Below are 21,468 nucleotides of genomic sequence, written 5' to 3'. Positions count from 1 at the left end.
TTAAGAAAGGTAAGAGGGTAGATCCAGGCAACTACCGTCCAGTAAGCCTGACATCAGTAGTATGCAAAGTTTTTGAGGGCATTTTAAGGGATGACATGCAAAAATATATTGCAGAAAATAATATGATAACTGACAAACAGCATGGATTCATGAAAGATAAGTCGTGTCTAACCAACCTGTTGGGGTTCTATGAGGGGGTAAGTGCAAACCTGGATATTGGTAATGCAGCTGATGTGATTTATTTGGACTTTGCAAAGGCATTTGATACTGTACCACATAATAGCCTTATACTAAAGCTCCAGAAGCAAGGACTAGGGGACACAATATGCAACTGGGTAAGGAATTGGCTAAAAGATAGGAAACAAAGAGTAGTCATAAATGCTACATTCTCTAAATGGGCTATAGTCAGCAGTGGGGTGCCGCAGGGATCTGTGCTAGGACCAATTCTTTTTACTCTCTTTATTAATGACCTTGTGGATGGGATTGATAGTAAAGTGTCAGTCTTTGCCGATGACACCAAACTATGTAGGATATTAAAAACTGACCTGGATAGTACAATATTACAAAAAGATCTGGATAAGATGTCAGAATGGGCAGATACTTGGCAAATGAGATTTAATGTTGATAAATGTAAAGTAATGCACCTAGGACGGAGTAATCCTATAACTGCGTATACATTAAATGGAAGTAAACTCGGGACTACAGAACAGGAGAAGGACTTGGGTATTCTCATTACAAATAAGCTGAGCAGCAGCACTCAATGTCAAGCAGCAGCTGCAAAAGCAAACAAGATTTTAGGGTGTATAAAAAGAGAGATTAGATCCCGTGATCCCAACGTATTGTTACCCCTCTATAAATCACTTGTAAGGCCACATCTGGAATACGGGATCCAGTTTTGGGCTCCACATTTTAAAAAGGACATTCAGAAGTTAGAGTCAGTTCAAAGGCGGGCAACTAGACTATTACAAGGAATGGAAGGCCTCCCATATGATGACAGGTTGGAAAAGTTAGATATGTTTAGCTTAGAAAAAAGACGTCTCAGAGGAGATCTCATTTATATGTATAAATACATGTGTGGTCAATATAAAGGACTGGCACATAACTTATTTCTTCCGAAAACAATACTAAGGACCAGGGGGCACTCACTGCGAGTGGAAGAAAAGCGATTCCGACAGCTAAATAGGAAAGGGTTCTTTACAGTTAGAGCAGTCAGACTGTGGAATGCCGACCACAAGAGGTAGTAATGGCAGATACTATAACAGCTTTTAAAAAAGGGCTGGATGATTTCCTCAGTACACACAACATTGTTGGTTATAAATGACTTAGTGACTAAATGTAGAACTGGTGGAGGAAGGTTGAACTACATGGACCTAGGTCTTTTTTCAACCTAAGTAACTATGTAACTATGTATCTGAAGACTTTCTGTTCATAGTTATTTGCTAGATATATTGTTAAGGCACCAAGCAGTCACACAGCCGCGAGCCACACATTATGGGCCCGCCAGCCACATGTGGTTTTGAGATACAGGTTGGGGACCCCCACTCTATAACATTCCACCTGAATTTTTAATGTCACATGTTCCATTAATGCTACATCAATGGATCAAGCATGGCTGAGGAAATTATTGGGTATTCTAGAATATGTACCGTCCCACAAGGCTAATCAAAAATATGTATAACTAGCTGTATAACCGGCGTTGCCTGGGATAGTAGAGTGATTATTATTAACTATAACAAAATAAAATGCATTAACAAAAAATTATTTTACAAATAAAAATCACAAACTAACCAGGCGTTACCACCAAAATTATATTACCTCACACACAAGCTGTCCTATATTAACAATGTCCTTTGCTGCCTATAGCAACCAATCAGAGTTCCTTGACCTCTAACAAAATAGAAGCAGAGCTGTGATTGGTTGCTATAGGCCACCTGATAAATATCCAGGGTAACTGTCAAAACAGGCAATATATTACCTCAAACATCCAGTTTCTGTATGCCTCTGTGTGTGTCTATTTTGTGTGTCTCTTTCTATGTCTGTCTCTTTCTGTGTCTCTTTCTGTGTGTCTCTTTCTGTGTTTGCGCATCTCTTTCCGTGTGTGTCTTTCTGTGTGTGTCTCTCTCTGTCTGTCTCTTTCTGTGTGTCTCTTTCTGTGTTTGCGCATCTCTTTCTGTGTGTCTCTTTCTGTGTGTCTTTCTGTGTGTGTCTCTTTCTGTGTTTGCACGTCTCTTTCTGTGTGTGCATGTCTCTTTCTGTGTGTCTTTCTGTGTCTGTGAGTCTCTTTCTGTGTGTGTGTGGATCTCTTTCTGTGTGTGTCTCTTTCTGTGTGTGTCTCTCATTCCATGTGTGTGTGTCTCTTTCTGTGTGTGTGGATCTCTCTGTCCACAATATTAGTCTATAATAACAGATTCATTCCCAGCTCCATTGACTTTAATGTAAACAGGTTTTTTGGTGAAAATAACTGTAAAGCGTGGGGTTAAATTTTCCCTGACTCAAATGAGGTGTCTGCAAACTTTCATAGGTGTAAATGCAAAAGTGCGGATTCCTTTAGCAGACACACACACACACACACACACACACACACACACACACACAACTTTATATATCAGCTATTAAAGAAACAAGAATATTTGTGAGTATTGATTTAGATCTTTATACCACGTCTAGATTACATTTATTAAAAAGGATACAAAATAGGGATAATCTGCAGCATTAAGACAGGCTTATGCCAAAGCTTGTTCGCTAAATTCTCTTAAAGTTGGAGGGCTAGACTAAACCACACACATTTCTGCACATTTTTCCCCCCCGCTGTGGATACCCCTTCCTGTTATGGGTCAGGGTCTTGGTTTGTGAAGTCATAATACCAGCAGTAGTAAAGTGTGTGTGTTTTCACTGTTCCATTTAAGATGTGTGACCTGGAATTTATAGCCTTACATGTAACTTGCCATATAAAAATCCCAGGTTGTGAATACATGCCTTCAGGCTAGAGGGACTTAACTCCTATGAGTCAATAATGGAGGAGAGGAAGGACGTTCGAGCAATGTAGAATAGTGGAAAACCAAAAGCCGCTAACATTTACCAATAACAAAAAAGAAAAAAACACAATGTTTGGCGAAGCCTATTAATTAAAACTAATGGGTTTATCATAAATCAAAACCTTTCAGACATGAATCAACACTTCTGAGAATCCACATTTTGTCTTGGCCGTGTTAATCAAATGTTCCTCTGTAGTCGGAAATTCCTCTCTCTCTCGGTGTCAGACACAATCCCATTTTGAACTATGATTTCCTTTTCACAAGAATGTTTACAAAGGCAATAAACAGCGGACACAAGTGATGAATCCAACGGGGGCAGGAAGCCGAGTTTATATAGTTTCTTCTATATGCGTCTAACAAAAACTAAAATCTGCTTCAGAAATATATATTTTTTTCCTTTAAATATTAAAATATTAGCGGAACACTGAAAGAAAAATGGACAGTGTCTGTTATGGTGGACCACAAGAATTCCTGGCATTCCCGGCACAACCTCAGGTCCTGCCCTAGACATAACAGAGTATCACAACAGTGGTGTGTGTCTCATTCACATGGGCAGGTTTTTGCGTACGAGTTCTATCCGTGTTTTTCACTAATAGCACTCATACCTATATTAGTGAATGGGGTGTTTGTTCACAGGTCTGTGACTGATCTAAGTGTACAAGATTTCTCCCGTGCCTCCCCCATACTCTGGAACGCTCTACCACAGCATATCAGACTCTCCCCTACCATGGAAAGCTTCAAGAGGAACCTCAAGACCTATCTCTTCCGACAAGCCTACAACCTACAATAGCCCTCAGTCCAGTAGACCACTGCGCAACCAGCTCTGTCCTCACCTATTGTACCATCACCCATTCCCTGCAGACTGTGACCCCTCGCGGGCAGGGTCCTCTTTCCTCCTATACCAGTCTGTCTTGTACTGTTAATGATTGTTGTATGTATACCCTCATTCACTTGTAAAGCGCCATGGAATAAATGGCGCAATAATAATAATAATAATAATAATAATAATAATAAAAGTGTAGGATCAATATTGGCAATGCAAGTTAAAAGGGCCATTAAAAAAGTTCCGCACTCGCATGACATATGGAAGACTAAACGGATTTCACTCCTCAAAGTTTTATGTATAAAAATCGATCCGATCTTTATACACTTATGTGACCCCGGCCTTAAATGAAGAGGAGCTGTAGAAACTTTTTCGTCCCCCAATGTATGAGAAAAACTGAGGAATGTTGGACAAAACTTTGTCCAAAATCACAATGTATTTTATTTTAATCAACTATATAGCTGCATCAATTCCACAACACTTTACATGTCTCAACACTGTCCCCATTGGGGCTCACAATCTTAATTTCCTATCAGTATGTCTTTGGAAGGAAACCAGAGAACCCGTAGGAAACCCACATAAACACCGGGAGAACATACAACTCCTTGCAGATGTTGCTCTTGGTGGGATTTGAACCCAGGACCCCAGCGCTGCAAGGCTGCAGTGCTAACCACTGAGCCACCATGAAATCAAAGATGAAACGCACTCAGTTTTTCTCAGACCTTAAAATATCTGACCTATGCATCAGGGGGGGTGCCTGTTTAATAAATTGAACATAATCATAGGGCTCCATCTAGAAAAATGCAAAAAAAATCCATTTGAAGTGAAGAGATCCAATGCATCACTCCAATATTCGTGTTGCTTGGTACAGCCCTCCATAAAGCTGCAAAAATTGAAGAGATCTGTTAAAGAGTCCAAGGTACCACAATCTCCTTAAATGTTTATTAATCCCAGCATACAAAGAAAAAGTGCAGGTAGCAACGTTTCAGCCAACACAGGGCCTTTGTCAAGCCATATAATGTTAATGGCTTGTGTCGGGCGAAAAGTTGATACCTGCACTTTTTCTTTATATGCTGGGATGAATAAACATTTTTGGATACCTATAAGGAGCTTGTGGTGCCTTGGACTCTTTAACAGATCTCCGCAAAAAATCCATTGTCATGAGCAGATTACTAGTGTGAGAAAGTGATGGGACAAGTGGCCACATTTTTCTAAGGTTCCTTGTGCAAGGAAACTAGACTCCAGGAAGTATATATCTCGTAGATGAAGAGTTGGGTGAGGTATACGGGATCCCAAATAGCTGGATATCCCTCTCCAGTTGACACGATTAGTGTTGGGTAACACATTCTTTTTGCTTCTTTCTCAGGTGGTTGGCAGAGTTGCCAACCATCCAAAAATTCTTGGACAGACGTTAAGACAAAACTGTTGCGGTTGTGATTTTTGTTTTGAAGACTATAATTATGATAATAATAGTTCACAGTGAGTGCAGCTAATGTCTTAATATTACAATTATGGGCAGTAAAATTTGCCTATAAAAATTGTTGGCGGTCCATTATTTTCTTTAAAAGCTTCGTAGAAAAAAATATGAAGGTAATCCTGGTGGTTGGTAGTGGGGACCTGTATAGTCAGAGGAGCTAATGTCTAGTGGCCACTTGTTATATGGCCAGTAGGGATCGAACCATACAGCCAACTTGGTCTAGGTTTCCTTTACCTCCAGGAGTCCCATAAAACTACATGGTCTACTTCAATGGCTGGTAAAACTGTCAGCACCCCCTACGGTCCTTGTATCTGTATTGGGGGACTCGATGTTAAAAGTATCCTATTTTGATGGTAAGGGTCACAATTTTTAGGGCATTTGCTACAAGTAAGGCTAGATTAGTTCTTTGCTGATGCGAATCATTGCTTAATAAAAGTACATTTTAGTTTTTAAATCTTTACACTACGTAAAGCGCTTTCATTCCTTGGAGTACCAGATGAGATGACCTAATCCAGGCAGATCGCGGTCATTACTTTAACAGTGGAGGCTGGAGAGTGCCCAGAGCTCCTCGAAGCAGCCGGGAGGAAGATGAGGTCATTGTAAGTAACTGGATGGGGTTTGGCGAGGGGGAGAGGTGTGCGGTTTGTGCCAATTTAAAAGCCTGCATTACTTTCAGACACAGATAATCTTGTGATCTCCCTCATATATGTTGTAGCTGTTGAGAGCATGTCTGGATAATAATGTCATTAGCAGAAGGGGAAGCATGTGATTTCCTGGTCAATCCCCACCCTGGGTCCACACACCTCCAGCATCCTGACTCCATGCGGCTTTACAGGAAGAGATCAAAGCTGGACCTTATCTGTATCACTGCAAAAATAATATATGACCCTTTCTGGGCAATGCTGTACTTTATGTAAAGTGGTGTTTTTATGAGAACGATGACTAGTGATGAGCGAGCACTGCTATGCTCAGGAGCATAGTACTCGTAACTAGTGATGAGCGGGCACTACCATGCTCGGGTGCTCAGTACTAGTAACTAGTGATGAGTGTGCACCATCATGCTCGGTGCTCAGTACTAGTAACTAGTGATGAGTGAGCACTACCATGCTCAGGGGTTCAGTACTCATAACTAGTGATGAGTGAGCACTACCATACTCGGGTGCTCGGTACTCGTAACTAGTGATGAGTGAGCACCGCCATGCTCGATACTCATAACTACTGATGAGCGAGCAGTACCATGATCGGGTGCTCAGTACTCGTAACTAGTGATGAGCGGGCACAAAAATGTTCAGGTGCTCGGTACTTGTAACTTGTGATAAGCGAGCTCTACCATGCTCGGGTGCCCGGCACTAGTAACTAGTGATGAGTGAGCACTACCATGCTAGTGTGCTCTGTACTCATACCTAGTGATGAGTGAGCACTACCATGCTAGTGTGCTCTGTACTCATAAATGGTGATGAGCGGGCACTACCATGCTTGGGTGCTCGGTACTCATAACTAGTGATGAGTGAGCACTACCATTCTCAGGTGCTCGCTACTCATAACCAGCAGTTGGATGCTCAGATGGGCGCAACTTGAGCACCCAAGTATAATGGAAGTCAATGGGACACTTGAGCATTTTTCTGGAAGATTTCCATAAAAATGCTCCATTAACTTCCATTATAGTTGAGTACTTGAGTTGTGCCATTCTGAGCAACCAACGCTTGTTACATGTACTGAGCGCCTGAGCATGGTAGTGCTCATTCATAACTAACAATAACATATCTTGCTGATGGGGTGGCACGGTGGCTCAGTGGTTATTAGTACAGTAGCTTTGCAATGCTGGGGTCCTGGGTTCAAATCCCACCAAGAACAAGATCTGAAAGGAGTTTGTATGTTCTCTATGGGTTTGGAGTGTGGGAGGAAACCAACACAGAGACATATTGATAGGGAATGTAAATTGTAAGCCCCAAAGGAAAAAGTGATGATGATGTTTGTAAAGTGCTATGGAATATGATGGTACTATATAAACATAATAATTAAATAATACTCATTGATATCAAATCAATGGTACCCCCAACAATCAGCAGTTATCAGCTCCTGCTGCACAGCACAGCTCCGTCACATTGTTTAGTGGCCTTTGCTGGGTTCCATGGATCGGCTCCTGTGTAAATGGATGTTCTGTGTCTAACTTCTCAAACATACACATTAGGGGCAAGTTCACAACAAGCTGACAAACCTAACTATTTTTGTAGTGGAGTACCTAGAGAAAACCATGCAAAGAGAGAAGAGAATATGCAAACCCCATACAGAAGTTGCCCATGCCTGATTGACGACCCAAGATATTTATTGATTTTACTTATAGAGCACCTACATATTCCTAAGGTGTCTTCACTGTCACCATTGGGGCTCACAATCTAACTCCCCTATTAGTATGTCATTGGGAGGAAACTGGAGAACCCGGAGGAAACCCAGGCAAATATGGGGAGAACATACAAACGATAAAGCATAAAGGAATCTGGTGCAGTAACAAGCCCACATATTGATACTTAAGAGATGTCATCTAATGGTGGCACATATGGGATATCCGACGTCAAGGATACAATATTAGCAAGATTTATGTAGGTGAAAGTAAATGATGCCATGTCTGTATGAATAATGTGCCAGGCTTGATTTGAATATTAGGGCCATGTCTGATGCCTTGTATATAATGAAGAATAATAGTACCATGCAGGAACCTAGATTGGGTAAACCAGTATCAAAATGAGCAGATATTCACTCATCAGTAGAATGTACAGCGCTGGTGATTTTAAAGGGAACAGGTCACGTCGGATAACGCTAATAACTTACAGATATAGGATGAATCTGCAGATTAATAGCATTAGAAAAGTGACCGGCCGCAAGACTGAAAGTGCAGCTCTGGGGAGAAAATGAACCTTGTTTCCTCTCAGGAGCTGCCATATTTCAGACATACAGATGTGCCGGTGGTTGTAAGCATGTCCTGGTGCTTAGGTGGACAGCCAGCTCTGTACTGATGTACTGCAGTGCTGGCTGTCAGTCACACTGTGGGGGAGGGTTTACAGCGGCCGCTCACAGTATTGTGGGTGGTGACTGTAGTTGCTCTAGGACGCCTGTGTAACAAATCCGGCGGCTCCCTGGAGGAATAAAGTTTATTATTCCCTAAGTGCCACACTTTGGGCACCTTCCTAACACTTCTAATCTGTAGACTAACCCCACATCTGCCTGTTAATAGCGCCATCCAACATGACAGGTTCACGCTAATAACCAGGGAGGTGAAATTCTGATCATTGCACAGTAGGTGGAAAACCTAGAGACTTTGGATTTTACAGAACATAACACAATATCCCCACAGCAATGCAGAAACCCAAGAGCGCCGTTATATATACTGTACGTGTAATATACACTGACACTGGAAGAAGGTTACATAACGTCTGGTATTGATGAATCCCAGACAAATGCAACCATAGGGAGCGATGCAAGAAAACCAGAAGAAAAGGCATTAGCACAATTTAATGTAAAGTGCTGAGGGAGGCCAGGACCATGGCGTCATCATAAGACCTCGGCCAACACTGCCTCAGTTTTGGTATTTGAGTAGCGCAGATTCTCGCACACAATACTGGATAGGTATTTCTGGATCACAAGCGCTATCATTATACAGAAGCCAGAGATTTTTATACAGACATCATGGCTGCTGCCGAGTGAGTGGATCAAATCTTGACTAGTCAGCATTCGAAAACTTCCAACTTTTCACATGTCAGCAGAAACGGCCTCAAATTCGTCTCACATGGAACAACTATTATTTCCAGGACGACTCAACTTCTTTTCCAAACATTTTGCAAGAGTCGATTTATAGAAATGATCTAATTTTCTGAGCTCGCCTGTCCTCGGATAGAAACCAAATGTTCTTTTAAGAGTGTTTTCCTCCTGCACAGAAGCAAAGTGACAAGCAGCTGGCTCCGGTCCCCGCGACTCGCAGGTTACACTCACTCCGAATAATGGAATTATCACATGCGGAAAACTCGCCATCCGTTCCAAGACAAATGCAATTTACAGAGTGGAGTTTACTGGGGTATTGTAGTCTATTTTTCATTTTGTGCTAATGTATACAACATAACAGCGGCAAACAGTCCAGAGTTACAGCACGTGTCTGCGCCGCCTTATTCGGCTCTTAGGACGGCTGCAGCATTGCAAAACACACGGATGTGAGCTACGCAACAAGTCAGAGATTGATCACCACCAACGCAAAGGCGGACTATAGACATTGTGGACCCATGGTGACCGCAGACAGTACTTTAAACAACGTCATGAGCTTTTTTTCTTCTTTTTTTCTACTTTAAACAATATGGACACCATGTGCTGACTTTTAAATGCAAATATTTTTGGCTGAAAAGCAGTACTAGAATTGAGCTTTATTTAAGAGATTCTAACACCAGGTTTCTGTTGCACTATTTGAGACCCTGATTCCAGCGATGTGTCACTTAATGGGCCATTTGATGTAGCTTTGATAAAATCACTGTTTTATCAGCAGGAGATTATCATTAGAGGACTAGTAAACCTGCTGCCAGATAGTCCTCCATATTGACAAGACCTGTGTATCTCCACCCCCACCACTGATTCACAGCTTTCTATGTACACTTTGCATATGCAGAAAGTAGCCAATCAGTGGTGTGGGCGGGGTTATACAGAGCTCAGCATTCAGAGAACATGTAGATCTGCAGCAGATAAAATAGTGAATTTATCAAAACTACAGTAAACAGCCCCGTTACATCGATGGAATCAGGGGCTCTGTCCCTATTTTTTTCTACACGTTAGAAGATCTCAAAAGCAGGGTGTACGCTTCCTGGCTTTGTGCCACCCCCGGTAGGCTTCTGTTGTCACTGTGGTAGGTCCCGCGGTTTGAGTGGTGATGTGGCTTTACAGGGTGCATGCGCCAGGCTTTGTGATGGAGGGTAAAAATAATATATAAAAGGGGAGAGAAAAACAATTTATGACAACAGTTGAGTTGTTGGGCTTTGGTACGGCCGGGCACTGCTGAGGGTGGTAATGCACAGTGCTAAAGGGTTGTCCCCTCATCCCCCAACTAGGGCTGGTTCCTGGGGAAGTTGAAGTAAGGATCGAGCAGCAGGGAATAATCAGCCAGAGACCGGACAGAGAGCTTTTACCTTTTACTGAAGTTCTGCCAAAAACAGTCCGGTGTTTTCCATACAGCATACACTAGGATGGTGGTCTGACCTGCTCCAATGAGAGTTCAGTTTCTCTGCTGTGTATAGTGTAAGGCCTAAGCCACACGGAATGAAAATCGGTGCGAGTGCAATGCGATAAAAAAATTGCATTCCACTCGGACCAATATTAGCTTATGTGCCAGCACCCATGAGCGATTATTTTCTCAGCCCTAATCAGACTGAGAAAACAATTGCAGCATGGTGCAACTGTAATGCGATCCTTGTTTCTCTCGCACCCATACAAGTCTATGGGGCAAGAGAAAAATCACACTGCACTTGCGGTACACCGGTTTACCACAAGTCCAGGGCGAGAATGGCAATAGCCAGCTACAGAGCAGAGAGGGAGATAAATCCCTCCCTCCCCTTCTCAGCACCGGCCCGCCCCTCCTCAGCGCTGGCCCATCCCTCCTCAGCACCGGCCCGCCCCTCCTCAGCACCGGCTCTCCCCCCGCAGCTGAGGTCCGATCGCACGATTGGTCCTCAGTCGCAGGGACACTCGCATGACACTCGGCTCTGCTGTACTGCCAGCGTGAGCTGAGTGTCATGGGAGGGGATCGCAGTAATCCCCGTGTGGCCCCAGCCTAATCCTCCTGCTGCTACTTCCCTACCTGGGATATGGTATCTTAAAATCTTTGGATTTTCAAGACAGAAAAACACTGGATCCGTGATCCCTTCAAGAGAGCAGGTAACTCGAATCCTATAGGAATACTTAATATTGCTTGTAGAAGTTTGCAGATTAAATGACGTCGCTGAGCTCCTGGGCAATTTACTGCTCCTTATGAAAAGGCATGATAACATGGAAAGAGGGCCGACTAGTCTGGGGAAACAACACCCCTTTGACTAGTCACAGGCCTAATTAGCATAGGGACAGCAAAGTTTATAAATGCTTTTTTGAAACATTGATTTTAGTGAATAATTAGCATAGGAACAGATAGGTTTATAAGTCATTTTTTTTTTTTTAAACATTTATAGTAATGAATAGCATTATACAGGGGTGATTAAGGAGGGGATTTGGGCATAGGGGTTTGAGGGCATAGGGGGACCTGACAAGTTCCCTTTAAATTCTCAGTAATACGCTATTTTCTACCATGTAGCCGTTCTTTCTAGCTTTTTCAGTGGTTTAGTCATAAATAGTTCTTCTACACACAATTCTTAGAGACCACTAGAAGGATCTTTAAATAAATCCATACATCGAGTTTCATTGTGACACAACATGAGTGTGATTCACGTAATAGGTAAGACCATTATGAAATCAAAGGAACAAGACGACACTAAAAACATACAATTAAGCTACTTCTGGGAATAACTTTTTTATATATATATTCATCTCCTGCAAAAACAATTATCGCTGTCGAAGTATCCACATCCTGCCTTGGGGACAATTACATCCGCTCGGTGAGGCTCATGTCTGCACAGAGGGCAGTGAGAACAGTTGACGAGGTGCTTTGTGTTTTGGGAGCAAAGCCGGCTCTAACTCTTGACTAATTCCTCATTTTCATCCAAATTGCTAGACAGAAATGTGAGAGAAGGGTCTGCCAGCTCTGGAAGGAGGCACAGGAGGGAACGAGGAGAATTAACAGCAGATTTATTCACGCGCTGCCACTTCGCTACACTTCGGGTACGCCAGTGTGTGAGCGTAATAACTATCCTGGGATACTAAGAAACACATACATCATGGTCTTCTTGCAGCGTTGTGTAATTTAAGAACAGACTCGCACACTGGAAAACACATATTTTGTATCCTGTAGTGGAAAAAAAGTCTGTCCTGGTAATGCAGAGAGGCGCGCACACACACAATCCAATATCAACAGTGACATAACTCGTGGCTCCATAACACAGAGGTCAGAAGGTAGAAAAGCTGAAGAAGCAATATATTGCATATACTCTATATGTGCTATGTAAATGGAATCCCACAGATCTAAATATTAGGAGTCAATATTTACAAGTTGCATTCTGTGCAAAGATATCAGGCGGTGCTTGCTGGACACTTTTTTGCACCCTTAGGCTTCGTGCCCACGATCAGGGTTCAAGGCGTTTTGGATGCAGTGTGTTTTTCCTGTGTACAAAATGCTGCGTTGTACAGTACAAGCACAGTGGATGGGATTTATAGAAATCCAATGTCCACTGCTGGGAGAACACAGCGAGAAACCACAACTGCCCGAGCCCGGATCATTGGCAGGGTCAGCTGCGGTCTCCTGAGGAGTAGACTCATGGCCCCGCGGGTCCTGATCGCATGCATGTACCCTAAATGAAGCATACTGAGGACCCACAAAGCATTTCTCTAATTTCTTTATACACTTACCATTGACAAGGGCTCAGTGGCCTCCGGCTTTATGAGAACTGGGTCAAACATTAGCATTATTGCATCAATGCCCCTTGCGTGTTCTTGTCTGAAATAAATGAAGAAACAAACAGTTAATTATTGCGCTATTTTGAGGATACCGACATTTTGCTATACAGTTTCATTACTTATTCATAGAGGTCGCATTTTCAGATCGCACTTGGACCAATGTTATCCTATGGCGCCATGCACATGTCCTATTTTTTCCTCGGACCGCTGCATGCCGGAGTTTGATCTGATGTTCGGATCGCACCAAGTGCAGTCCATAAAAAACAGCCGTTTCACACATACGGCATTTTGCTTGACTGCCGGCACACTCCAGTACAATGTAATACAGTACAATGGCATCGTGGCAAGCTCCGGTCACATGCTCCGGTCACATCACATGACAGCATGTTTGTTTTTATCCGTCTGTTTTTCATGGATTGAAGGAATAAAGTGAAAGAAAAGAATACAAATTTAGATAGATGGGCTTTTCTTGTCTAAAAATTTATTTATCCACCACTGATCTGCACCAGTCATAGGAAAGGCACTCTCCGGTTACGGACCCTCGGCTTTACCGGGCGGCACGGTGGCTCAGTGGTTAGTACTGCAGTCTTGCAGTGCTGGGGTCCTGGGTTCAAATCCCACCAAGGAAAACAACTACAAGGAGTTTGAAGGTTCTCCCCATGTTTGCGTGGGTTATCTCCAGGTTCTCTGGTTTCCTCCCCAACTCCAAGGATTTACAGATAGACAGATAGGGAACTTAGGGCCACTTTATACTCTGTGATCTCGCTAGCGAGACCGTTAGCGTGCGTACACGCCCCCATCGTTTGAGCGTCACGGGCAAATCGCTGCCCGTGGCACACAACATCGCGCGGACCCGTCACACTACTTACCTGCCTAGAGACGTCACTGTGACCGGCAAACATCCTCCTTTCTAAGGGGGCGCTTCGTTTGGCGCCACAGCGACGTCAGTAAGCGGCCGCCCAATAGAAGCGGAGGGGCGGAGATGAGCGGGACGAACATCCCGCCCACCTCCTTCCTTCCTCATTGCCGGCGGCCGTTCCTCGTTCCTGCGGTGTCACACATAGCGATGTGTGATGCCGCAGGAGTGATAAACAACATCGTACCTGCAGCAGCAACGATAATAGGGAATAGGGGGAATGTCACCGATTAGCAATTTTGAATGTTTTTGCGACGATTCAAAATCGCTCATAGGTGTCACATGCAACGACATCGCTAACGTGGCCAGATGTGCGTCACAAATTCCGTGACCCCCAACGACATTGCTTTAGCGAAGTCATAGCGTGTAAAGCGGCCTTTAGATTGTGAGCCCAAATGGGGTTAGTGTTGCCATTGTATGTAAAGTGCTGTAGAATGAACAGCGCTATATATATGAATAAATATATTATTAATTACTATTAGTATTACAATTCCTTGTTTTCTGTGATTTTCATAATTGACCTGATTCATGTGAGAGACTACACGGTCCCCTGCATCTAGCCTTAGATGGTTCACATCTTCTGGTGGCATGGTAATTATTCCCTTTCTGCTTAGGTGGAAATGTGGAAAAAGTGGCAACACTAACAACAGAAAAAGATCAAACGCTATTCTCCCACTCAAGCAACTGCTGCAAATTGTGGCTGCTCCAGAGGACTAAGCACAATAATTAAATAAAATATGACTACTACAAGGACCGAGGACAGAACCAGCTTTTTCAGGCTTCAAGAGCTGTGACCCCTTAAATCGATGGAACCATCTCACACAAAAGGTGCACAGTCCCTTTAAGACTACGTTACACTCGTAGCCGCTCCTGGAACACAATGCCCAAGACATTGTCACCATGGGTGAAACTTATTAATGTGGGAATTTTTTTTTTTTGTGAACTGTTACTATTGAATTGATGAAAGGAAAACAGTGGAAACTGCGCGTTACAGCAGTTTGCGCGATAAATGGTTTTATCTTTTGAAATAGTCTTTGCCCATGTGCCAGGAAGTGTCATAGCTAGAGAAGTTGGCAGTTTCAAATATTTTTGTAGAAGTAAGAACATTGGGTTCCCGTTACGTTGACATTAATAGTCCTTCATATCACTGCTCACTTCAATACTGAAAACTATGAGCAAACTACTGCTTTTAAGTTCTGTAGACAAGTTCAACCAGGTGGGCAAAGATGGCATAACCCCAAGACGTACACGTAATCTGAAATGAGGTACGAGCAACTTCTATTTTCTAACTTTCTAAAACACATACGTTTCTCTGTATGTGATGAAATTTACCATAATAACACCACTAATAAAATACACTAGTGGTCGTATAAGATTACTTTCCATATCACAGAGTTAGTACATTGTATGGCACTGTTATTAGGTACTTTGCATTTAGAGGGCTGCTATTTGGTCACAGTATGTTGGTGTTATTTGAATTTTTCATTCTAGGATTTACTTACAAAGGTGATATAATATGAAGCACAGTAATACAAGGCACTGACGTTTGGACACTATTGTTTGCCCAATGGATGGCACTGATGTTTGGACACCAGTGTTTCCCCAATGGATGGCACTGATATTTGGACACCATTGCTTGCCCAATGGATGGCACTGGTGTTTCGCCAATGAATGGCACTGGTGTTTGTCCAATGGATGGCCCTGATGTTTGGACACCAGTGTTTGCCCAGTTGATGGCACTGATGTTTGGATACCAGTGTTTGTCCAATGCATGGCACTGATGTTTGGACACCAGGGCTGGACCAATGGATGGCACTGATGTTTGGATATCAGTGTTTGTCCAATGCATGGCACTGATGTTTGGACACCAGTGTTTTCCCAATTGATAGCACTGATTTTTGGATATCAGTGTTTGTCCAATGCATGGCACTGATGTTTGGACACCAGGGCTGGACCAATGGATGGCACTGATGTTTGGATACCAGTGTTTGTCCAATGCATGGCACTGATGTTTGGACACAAGGGTTTGACCAATGGATGGCACTGATGCTTGGACACCAGTGTTTGTCCAATGGATAGCACTGATATTTGGACACCAGACTTTGCACAATGGATGGAACTGATGTTTGGACACCTATGTTTGCCCAATGGATGGCACTGATGTTTGAACATCAGTGTTTGCCCAATGAATGGCACTGATATTTGGACACCATTGTTTGCCAATAGATGACATTGATGATTGGACACCAGAGTTTGCCCAATGAATGACACTGATGTTTGAACACCATTGTTTGCCTAAAGGATGGCACTGAAATTTGAACATGGATGTTTGCCTAATGGATGGCACTGATGCCCACAATAGTGTATCCATAGTGCCTAAGGAACCTTTCAATCGATTCATGCTGCTCAAACAGTAGGCACGATTGCAGCCAGGTATATTATTCCCTGAAACTTAGTTACATAGGTTGAAAAAAAAGACATAGGTCCATCAAATTGAACCTTCTACACCAGTTATACATTTTCTATGGTTAGATTATATTTATGATCACGTCTGTAAAGCGCTGTGAAATTAATAGCGCCATATATGAGTAAAATAAATAAATAACCAACAATGCCATTGCGTTTCAGAGAAAATATACTTTGAAGATCTGGGAACCATAGCCAAAGACCAAACTAGTCCGGCTCTGCATCGGCTGCCTCTTCCAAGCACCGCCATTACGTGTACATAGGGAGAGACCGGTCCATCTCCACTTGCAGCGCTGAGAAGAATCGGCCAGAAATAGCAGCAGACTAGTCAAAACTTCAAAGTATATTCTCTCTAAAATGCCGGAGTAGTTCAGAGAAGGATATACAGTTAGGTCCAGAAATATTTGGACAGTGACACAAGTTTTGTTATTTTAGCTGTTTACAAAAACATGTTCAGAAATACAATTATATATATAATATGGGCTGAAAGTGCACACTCCCAGCTGCAATATGAGAGTTTTCACATCCAAATCAGAGAAAGGGTTTAGGAATCATAGCTCTGTAATGCATAGCCTCCTCTTTTTCAAGGGACCAAAAGTAATTGGACAAGGGACTCTAAGGGCTGCAATTAACTCTGAAGGCATCTCCCTTGTTAACCTGTAATCAATGAAGTAGATAAAAGGTCTGGGGTTGATTACAGGTGTGTGGTTTTGCATTTGGAAGCTGTTGCTGTGACCAGACAACATGCGGTCTAAGGAACTCTCAATTGAGGTGAAGCAGAACATCCTGAGGCTGAAAAAAAAGAAAAAATCCATCAGAGAGGTAGCAGACATGCTTGGAGTAGCAAAATCAACAGTCGGGTACATTCTGAGAAAAAAGGAATTGACTGGTGAGCTTGGGAACTCAAAAAGGCCTGGGCGTCCACGGATGACAACAGTGGTGGATGATCGCCGCATACTTTCTTTGGTGAAGAAGAACCCGTTCACAACATCAACTGAAGTCCAGAACACTCTCAGTGAAGTAGGTGTATCTGTCTCTAAGTCAACAGTAAAGAGAATACTCCATGAAAGTAAATACAAAGTGTTCACATCTAGATGCAAACCATTCATCAATTCCAAAAATAGACAGGCCAGAGTTAAATTTGCTGAAAAACACCTCATGAAGCCAGCTCAGTTCTGGAAAAGTATTCTATGGACAGATGAGACCAAGATCAACCTGTACCAGAATGATGGGAAGAAAAAAGTTTGGAGAAGAAAGGGAACGGCACATGATCCAAGGCACACCACATCCTCTGTAAAACATGGTGGAGGCAACGTGATGGCATGGGCATGCATGGCTTTCAATGGCACTGCGTCACTTGTGTTTATTGATGACATAACAGCAGACAAGAGTAGCCGGATGAATTCTGAAGTGTACAGGGATATACTTTCAGCCCAGATTCAGCCAAATGCCGCAAAGTTGATCGGACGGCGCTTCATAGTACAGATGGACAATGACCCCAAGCATACAGCCAAAGCTACCCAGGAGTTCATGAGTGCAAAAAAGTGGAACATTCTGCAATGGCCAAGTCAATCACCAGATCTTAACCCAATTGAGCATGCATTTCACTTGCTTAAATCCAGACTTAAGACGGAAAGACCCACAAACAAGCAAGACCTGAAGGCTGCGGCTGTAAAGGCCTGGCAAAGCATTAAGAAGGAGGAAACCCAGCGTTTGGTGATGTCCATGGGTTCCAGGCTTAAGGCAGTGATTGCCTCCAAAGGATTTGCAACAAAATATTGAAAATAAAAATATTTTGTTCGGGTTTGGTTTATTTGTCCAATTACTTTTGACCTCCTAAAATGTGGAGTGTTTGTAAAGAAATGTGTACAATTCCTACAATTTCTATCAGATATTTTTGTTCAAACCTTCAAATTAAACGTTACAATCTGCACTTGAATTCTGTTGTAGAGATTTCATTTCAAATCCAATGTGGTGGCATGCAGAGCCCAACTCGCGAAAATTGTGTCACTGTCCAAATATTTCTGGACCTAACTGTACCTGCCTGCAACTGTGGCGTCCGACTGCAGTCCATGTTGCCCGTGGTTTAGGTAGCATGAATCTCCTGACAGGTCCACCTTTATGTTGCATGCACTATATTATGTAGTAATAAATTGTATAACCGTACACCATGGGGGGCATCTGCAGAGTTTTGCACAGGATATTAATGTAACTTTGTGCCTGGAGGCTGCCAATGTGGTTCCTTGTGTGACATATACAATATATACGGTGTATATATATATATATATATATATATATATATATATTATATATACATACACACAAAAATTGCTAATTTCACAAAAAAGAATTTGTATTTCCTCATTGCTGACTTCTTGCTGACTGAGTTCATCTGAAGGAGCACAGTTGTTTTGTTGCCACAATACACAGATATTGTTTCTGCTTCTGGGAGGAAAGTCTATAGATATAAGACAAACTAACGATATATAGGAAGAGAAGTAAGGGTACTTAGTACTACATTGTTGCTTCTGGAGAGGGCACTCATCGTTACTACATTGTTATTTTGGAGAGGGCACTTGTCGTTACTACATTGTTGCTTTTGGAGGGGGCACTCATTGTACTACATTGCTACTTTTGGAGAGGGCACCTGTCGTTACTACGTTGTTGCTTTTGGAGAGGGCACCCGTCGTTACTACATTGTTACTTTTGGAGGGGGCACTCATTGTACTACATTGCTACTTTTGGAGAGGGCACTCATCATTACTACATTGTTACTTTTGGAGAGGGCACTCATCGTTACTACATTGTTACTTTTGGAGAGTGCACTCATCATTACTACATTGATACTTTTGGAGAGTGCACTCATCATTACTACATTGATACTTTTGGAGAGGGCACTTGTCGTTACTACAGTTACTTTTGGAGGGGGCACTCAACATTACTACATTGTTGCTTTTGGAGGGGGCACCAATCATTACTACATTGTTACTTTTGGAGAGGGCACTCATCGTTACTACATTGTTGCTTTTGGAGGGGGCACAAGTCGTTACTACATTGTTACTTTTAGAGAGGCTACTCCTCGTTACTACATTGTTACTTTTGGAGAGGTCACTCATCATTACTACATTGTTACTTTTGGAGAGTGCACTCATCATTACTACACTGATACTTTTGGAGAGTGCACTCATCATTACTACATTGATACTTTTGGAGAGGGCACTCGTTACTACAGTTACTTTTGGAGGGGGCACTCAACATTACTACATTGCTACTTTTGGAGAGGGCACTCGTTGTTACTACAGTTACTTTTGGAGAGGGCACTCAACATTACTACATTGTTGCTTTTGGAGGGGCACCAGTCGTTACTACATTGTTACTTTTGGAGAGGGCACTCATCGTTACTACATTGTTGCTTTTGGAGGGGGCACAAGTCGTTACTACATTGTTACTTTTAGAGAGGGTACTCCTCGTTACTACATTGTTACTTTTGGAGAGGTCACTCATCATTACTACATTGTTACTTTTGGAGAGGGCACTCATCGTTACTACAGTTACTTTTGGAGAGGGCACTCATCATTACTACATTGTTACTTTTGGAGAGGGCACTCATCATTACTACATTGTTACTTTTGGAGAGGGCACTCATCATTACTACACTTACTTTTGGAGAGAGCACTCATCGTTACTACATTGTTACTTTTGGAGAGAGCACTCATCATTACTACATTGTTACTTTTGGAGAGAGCACTCATCGTTACTACAGTTACTTTTGGAGAGGTCACTCATCATTACTACATTGTTACTTTTGGAGCGAGCACTCAACGTTACTACAGTTACTTTTGGAGAGGGCACTCATCATTACTACATTGTTACTTTTGGAGAGAGCACTCATCGTTACTACAGTTAATTTTGGAGAGGGCACTCATCGTTACTACATTGTTAGTTTTGGAGAGGGCACTCATCATTACTACATTGTTACTTTTGGAGAGGGCACTCATCATTACTACATTGTTACTTTTGGAGGGGGCACTCATCATTACTACATTGTTACTTTTGGAGAGGGCACTCATCATTACTACATTGTTACTTTTGGAGAGGGCACTCATCATTACTACATTGTTACTTTTGGAGAGGGCACTCATCATTACTACACTTACTTTTGGAGAGAGCACTCATCGTTACTACATTGTTACTTTTGGAGAGAGCACTCATCATTACTACATTGTTACTTTTGGAGAGAGCACTCATCGTTACTACAGTTACTTTTGGAGAGAGCACTCATCGTTACTACAGTTACTTTTGGAGAGGTCACTCATCATTACTACATTGTTACTTTTGGAGCGAGCACTCAACGTTACTACAGTTACTTTTGGAGAGGGCACTCATCATTACTACATTGTTACTTTTGGAGAGAGCACTCATCGTTACTACAGTTACTTTTGGAGAGGTCACTCATCATTACTACATTGTTACTTTTGGAGCGAGCACTCAACGTTACTACAGTTACTTTTGGAGAGGGCACTCATCATTACTACATTGTTACTTTTGGAGAGAGCACTCATCGTTACTACAGTTAATTTTGGAGAGGGCACTCATCGTTACTACATTGTTAGTTTTGGAGAGGGCACTCATCATTACTACATTGTTACTTTTGGAGAGGGCACTCATCATTACTACATTGTTACTTTTGGAGGGGGCACTCATCATTACTACATTGTTACTTTTGGAGAGAGCACTCATCATTACTACATTGTTACTTTTGGAGAGGGCACTCATCATTACTACATTGTTACTTTTGGAGAGGGCACTCATCATTACTACATTGTTACTTTTGGAGAGGGCACTCATCATTACTACATTGTTACTTTTGGAGAGGGCACTCATCATTACTACATTGTTACTTTTGGAGAGGGCACTCATCGTTACTACATTGTTACTTTTTGAGAGCGAACTCTATTACTTTTTAAAAGGGCATTTTCTAAGAGGTACTTTTGAGGCACTATTTGTTTTATGGGGCCATTGATTTGGTATTTTTTTTACTAGGCAAAGTGTCCCTGGCATTGGCCACCCACACTTCATCACTGTATGCTATATAGTTGTGCACCATGACACGGTTGCACACCAATACAGGGAATGTTTCTCCAGAATGCTGGAATGAGAAAAGAGAAAATCCTAGAGA

General features: G+C 42.4%; 1 protein-coding gene across 1 annotated transcript in view; it reads right to left on the bottom strand.

Moving 5' to 3' along the window:
- Positions 1 to 21,468, bottom strand: part of KLF3 (KLF transcription factor 3) — a 91,287-nt gene that overhangs the window by 21,132 nt on the left and 48,687 nt on the right. The window contains exon 2 of the mRNA XM_075333792.1: positions 12,860 to 12,947. Within this exon, the coding sequence (XP_075189907.1) occupies positions 12,860 to 12,916 (57 nt within the window). The 5' untranslated portion in view covers positions 12,917 to 12,947. The remainder of the gene's footprint in view (positions 1 to 12,859; positions 12,948 to 21,468) is intronic.

The sequence above is a fragment of the Anomaloglossus baeobatrachus genome, chromosome 1 (genome assembly GCF_048569485.1).
Source record: "Anomaloglossus baeobatrachus isolate aAnoBae1 chromosome 1, aAnoBae1.hap1, whole genome shotgun sequence".
In the NCBI taxonomy this organism is placed as follows: domain Eukaryota; kingdom Metazoa; phylum Chordata; class Amphibia; order Anura; family Aromobatidae; genus Anomaloglossus; species Anomaloglossus baeobatrachus.
Note: the sequence above shows the minus strand (reverse complement) of the source record. Positions and strands in the feature narration are given on the sequence as shown.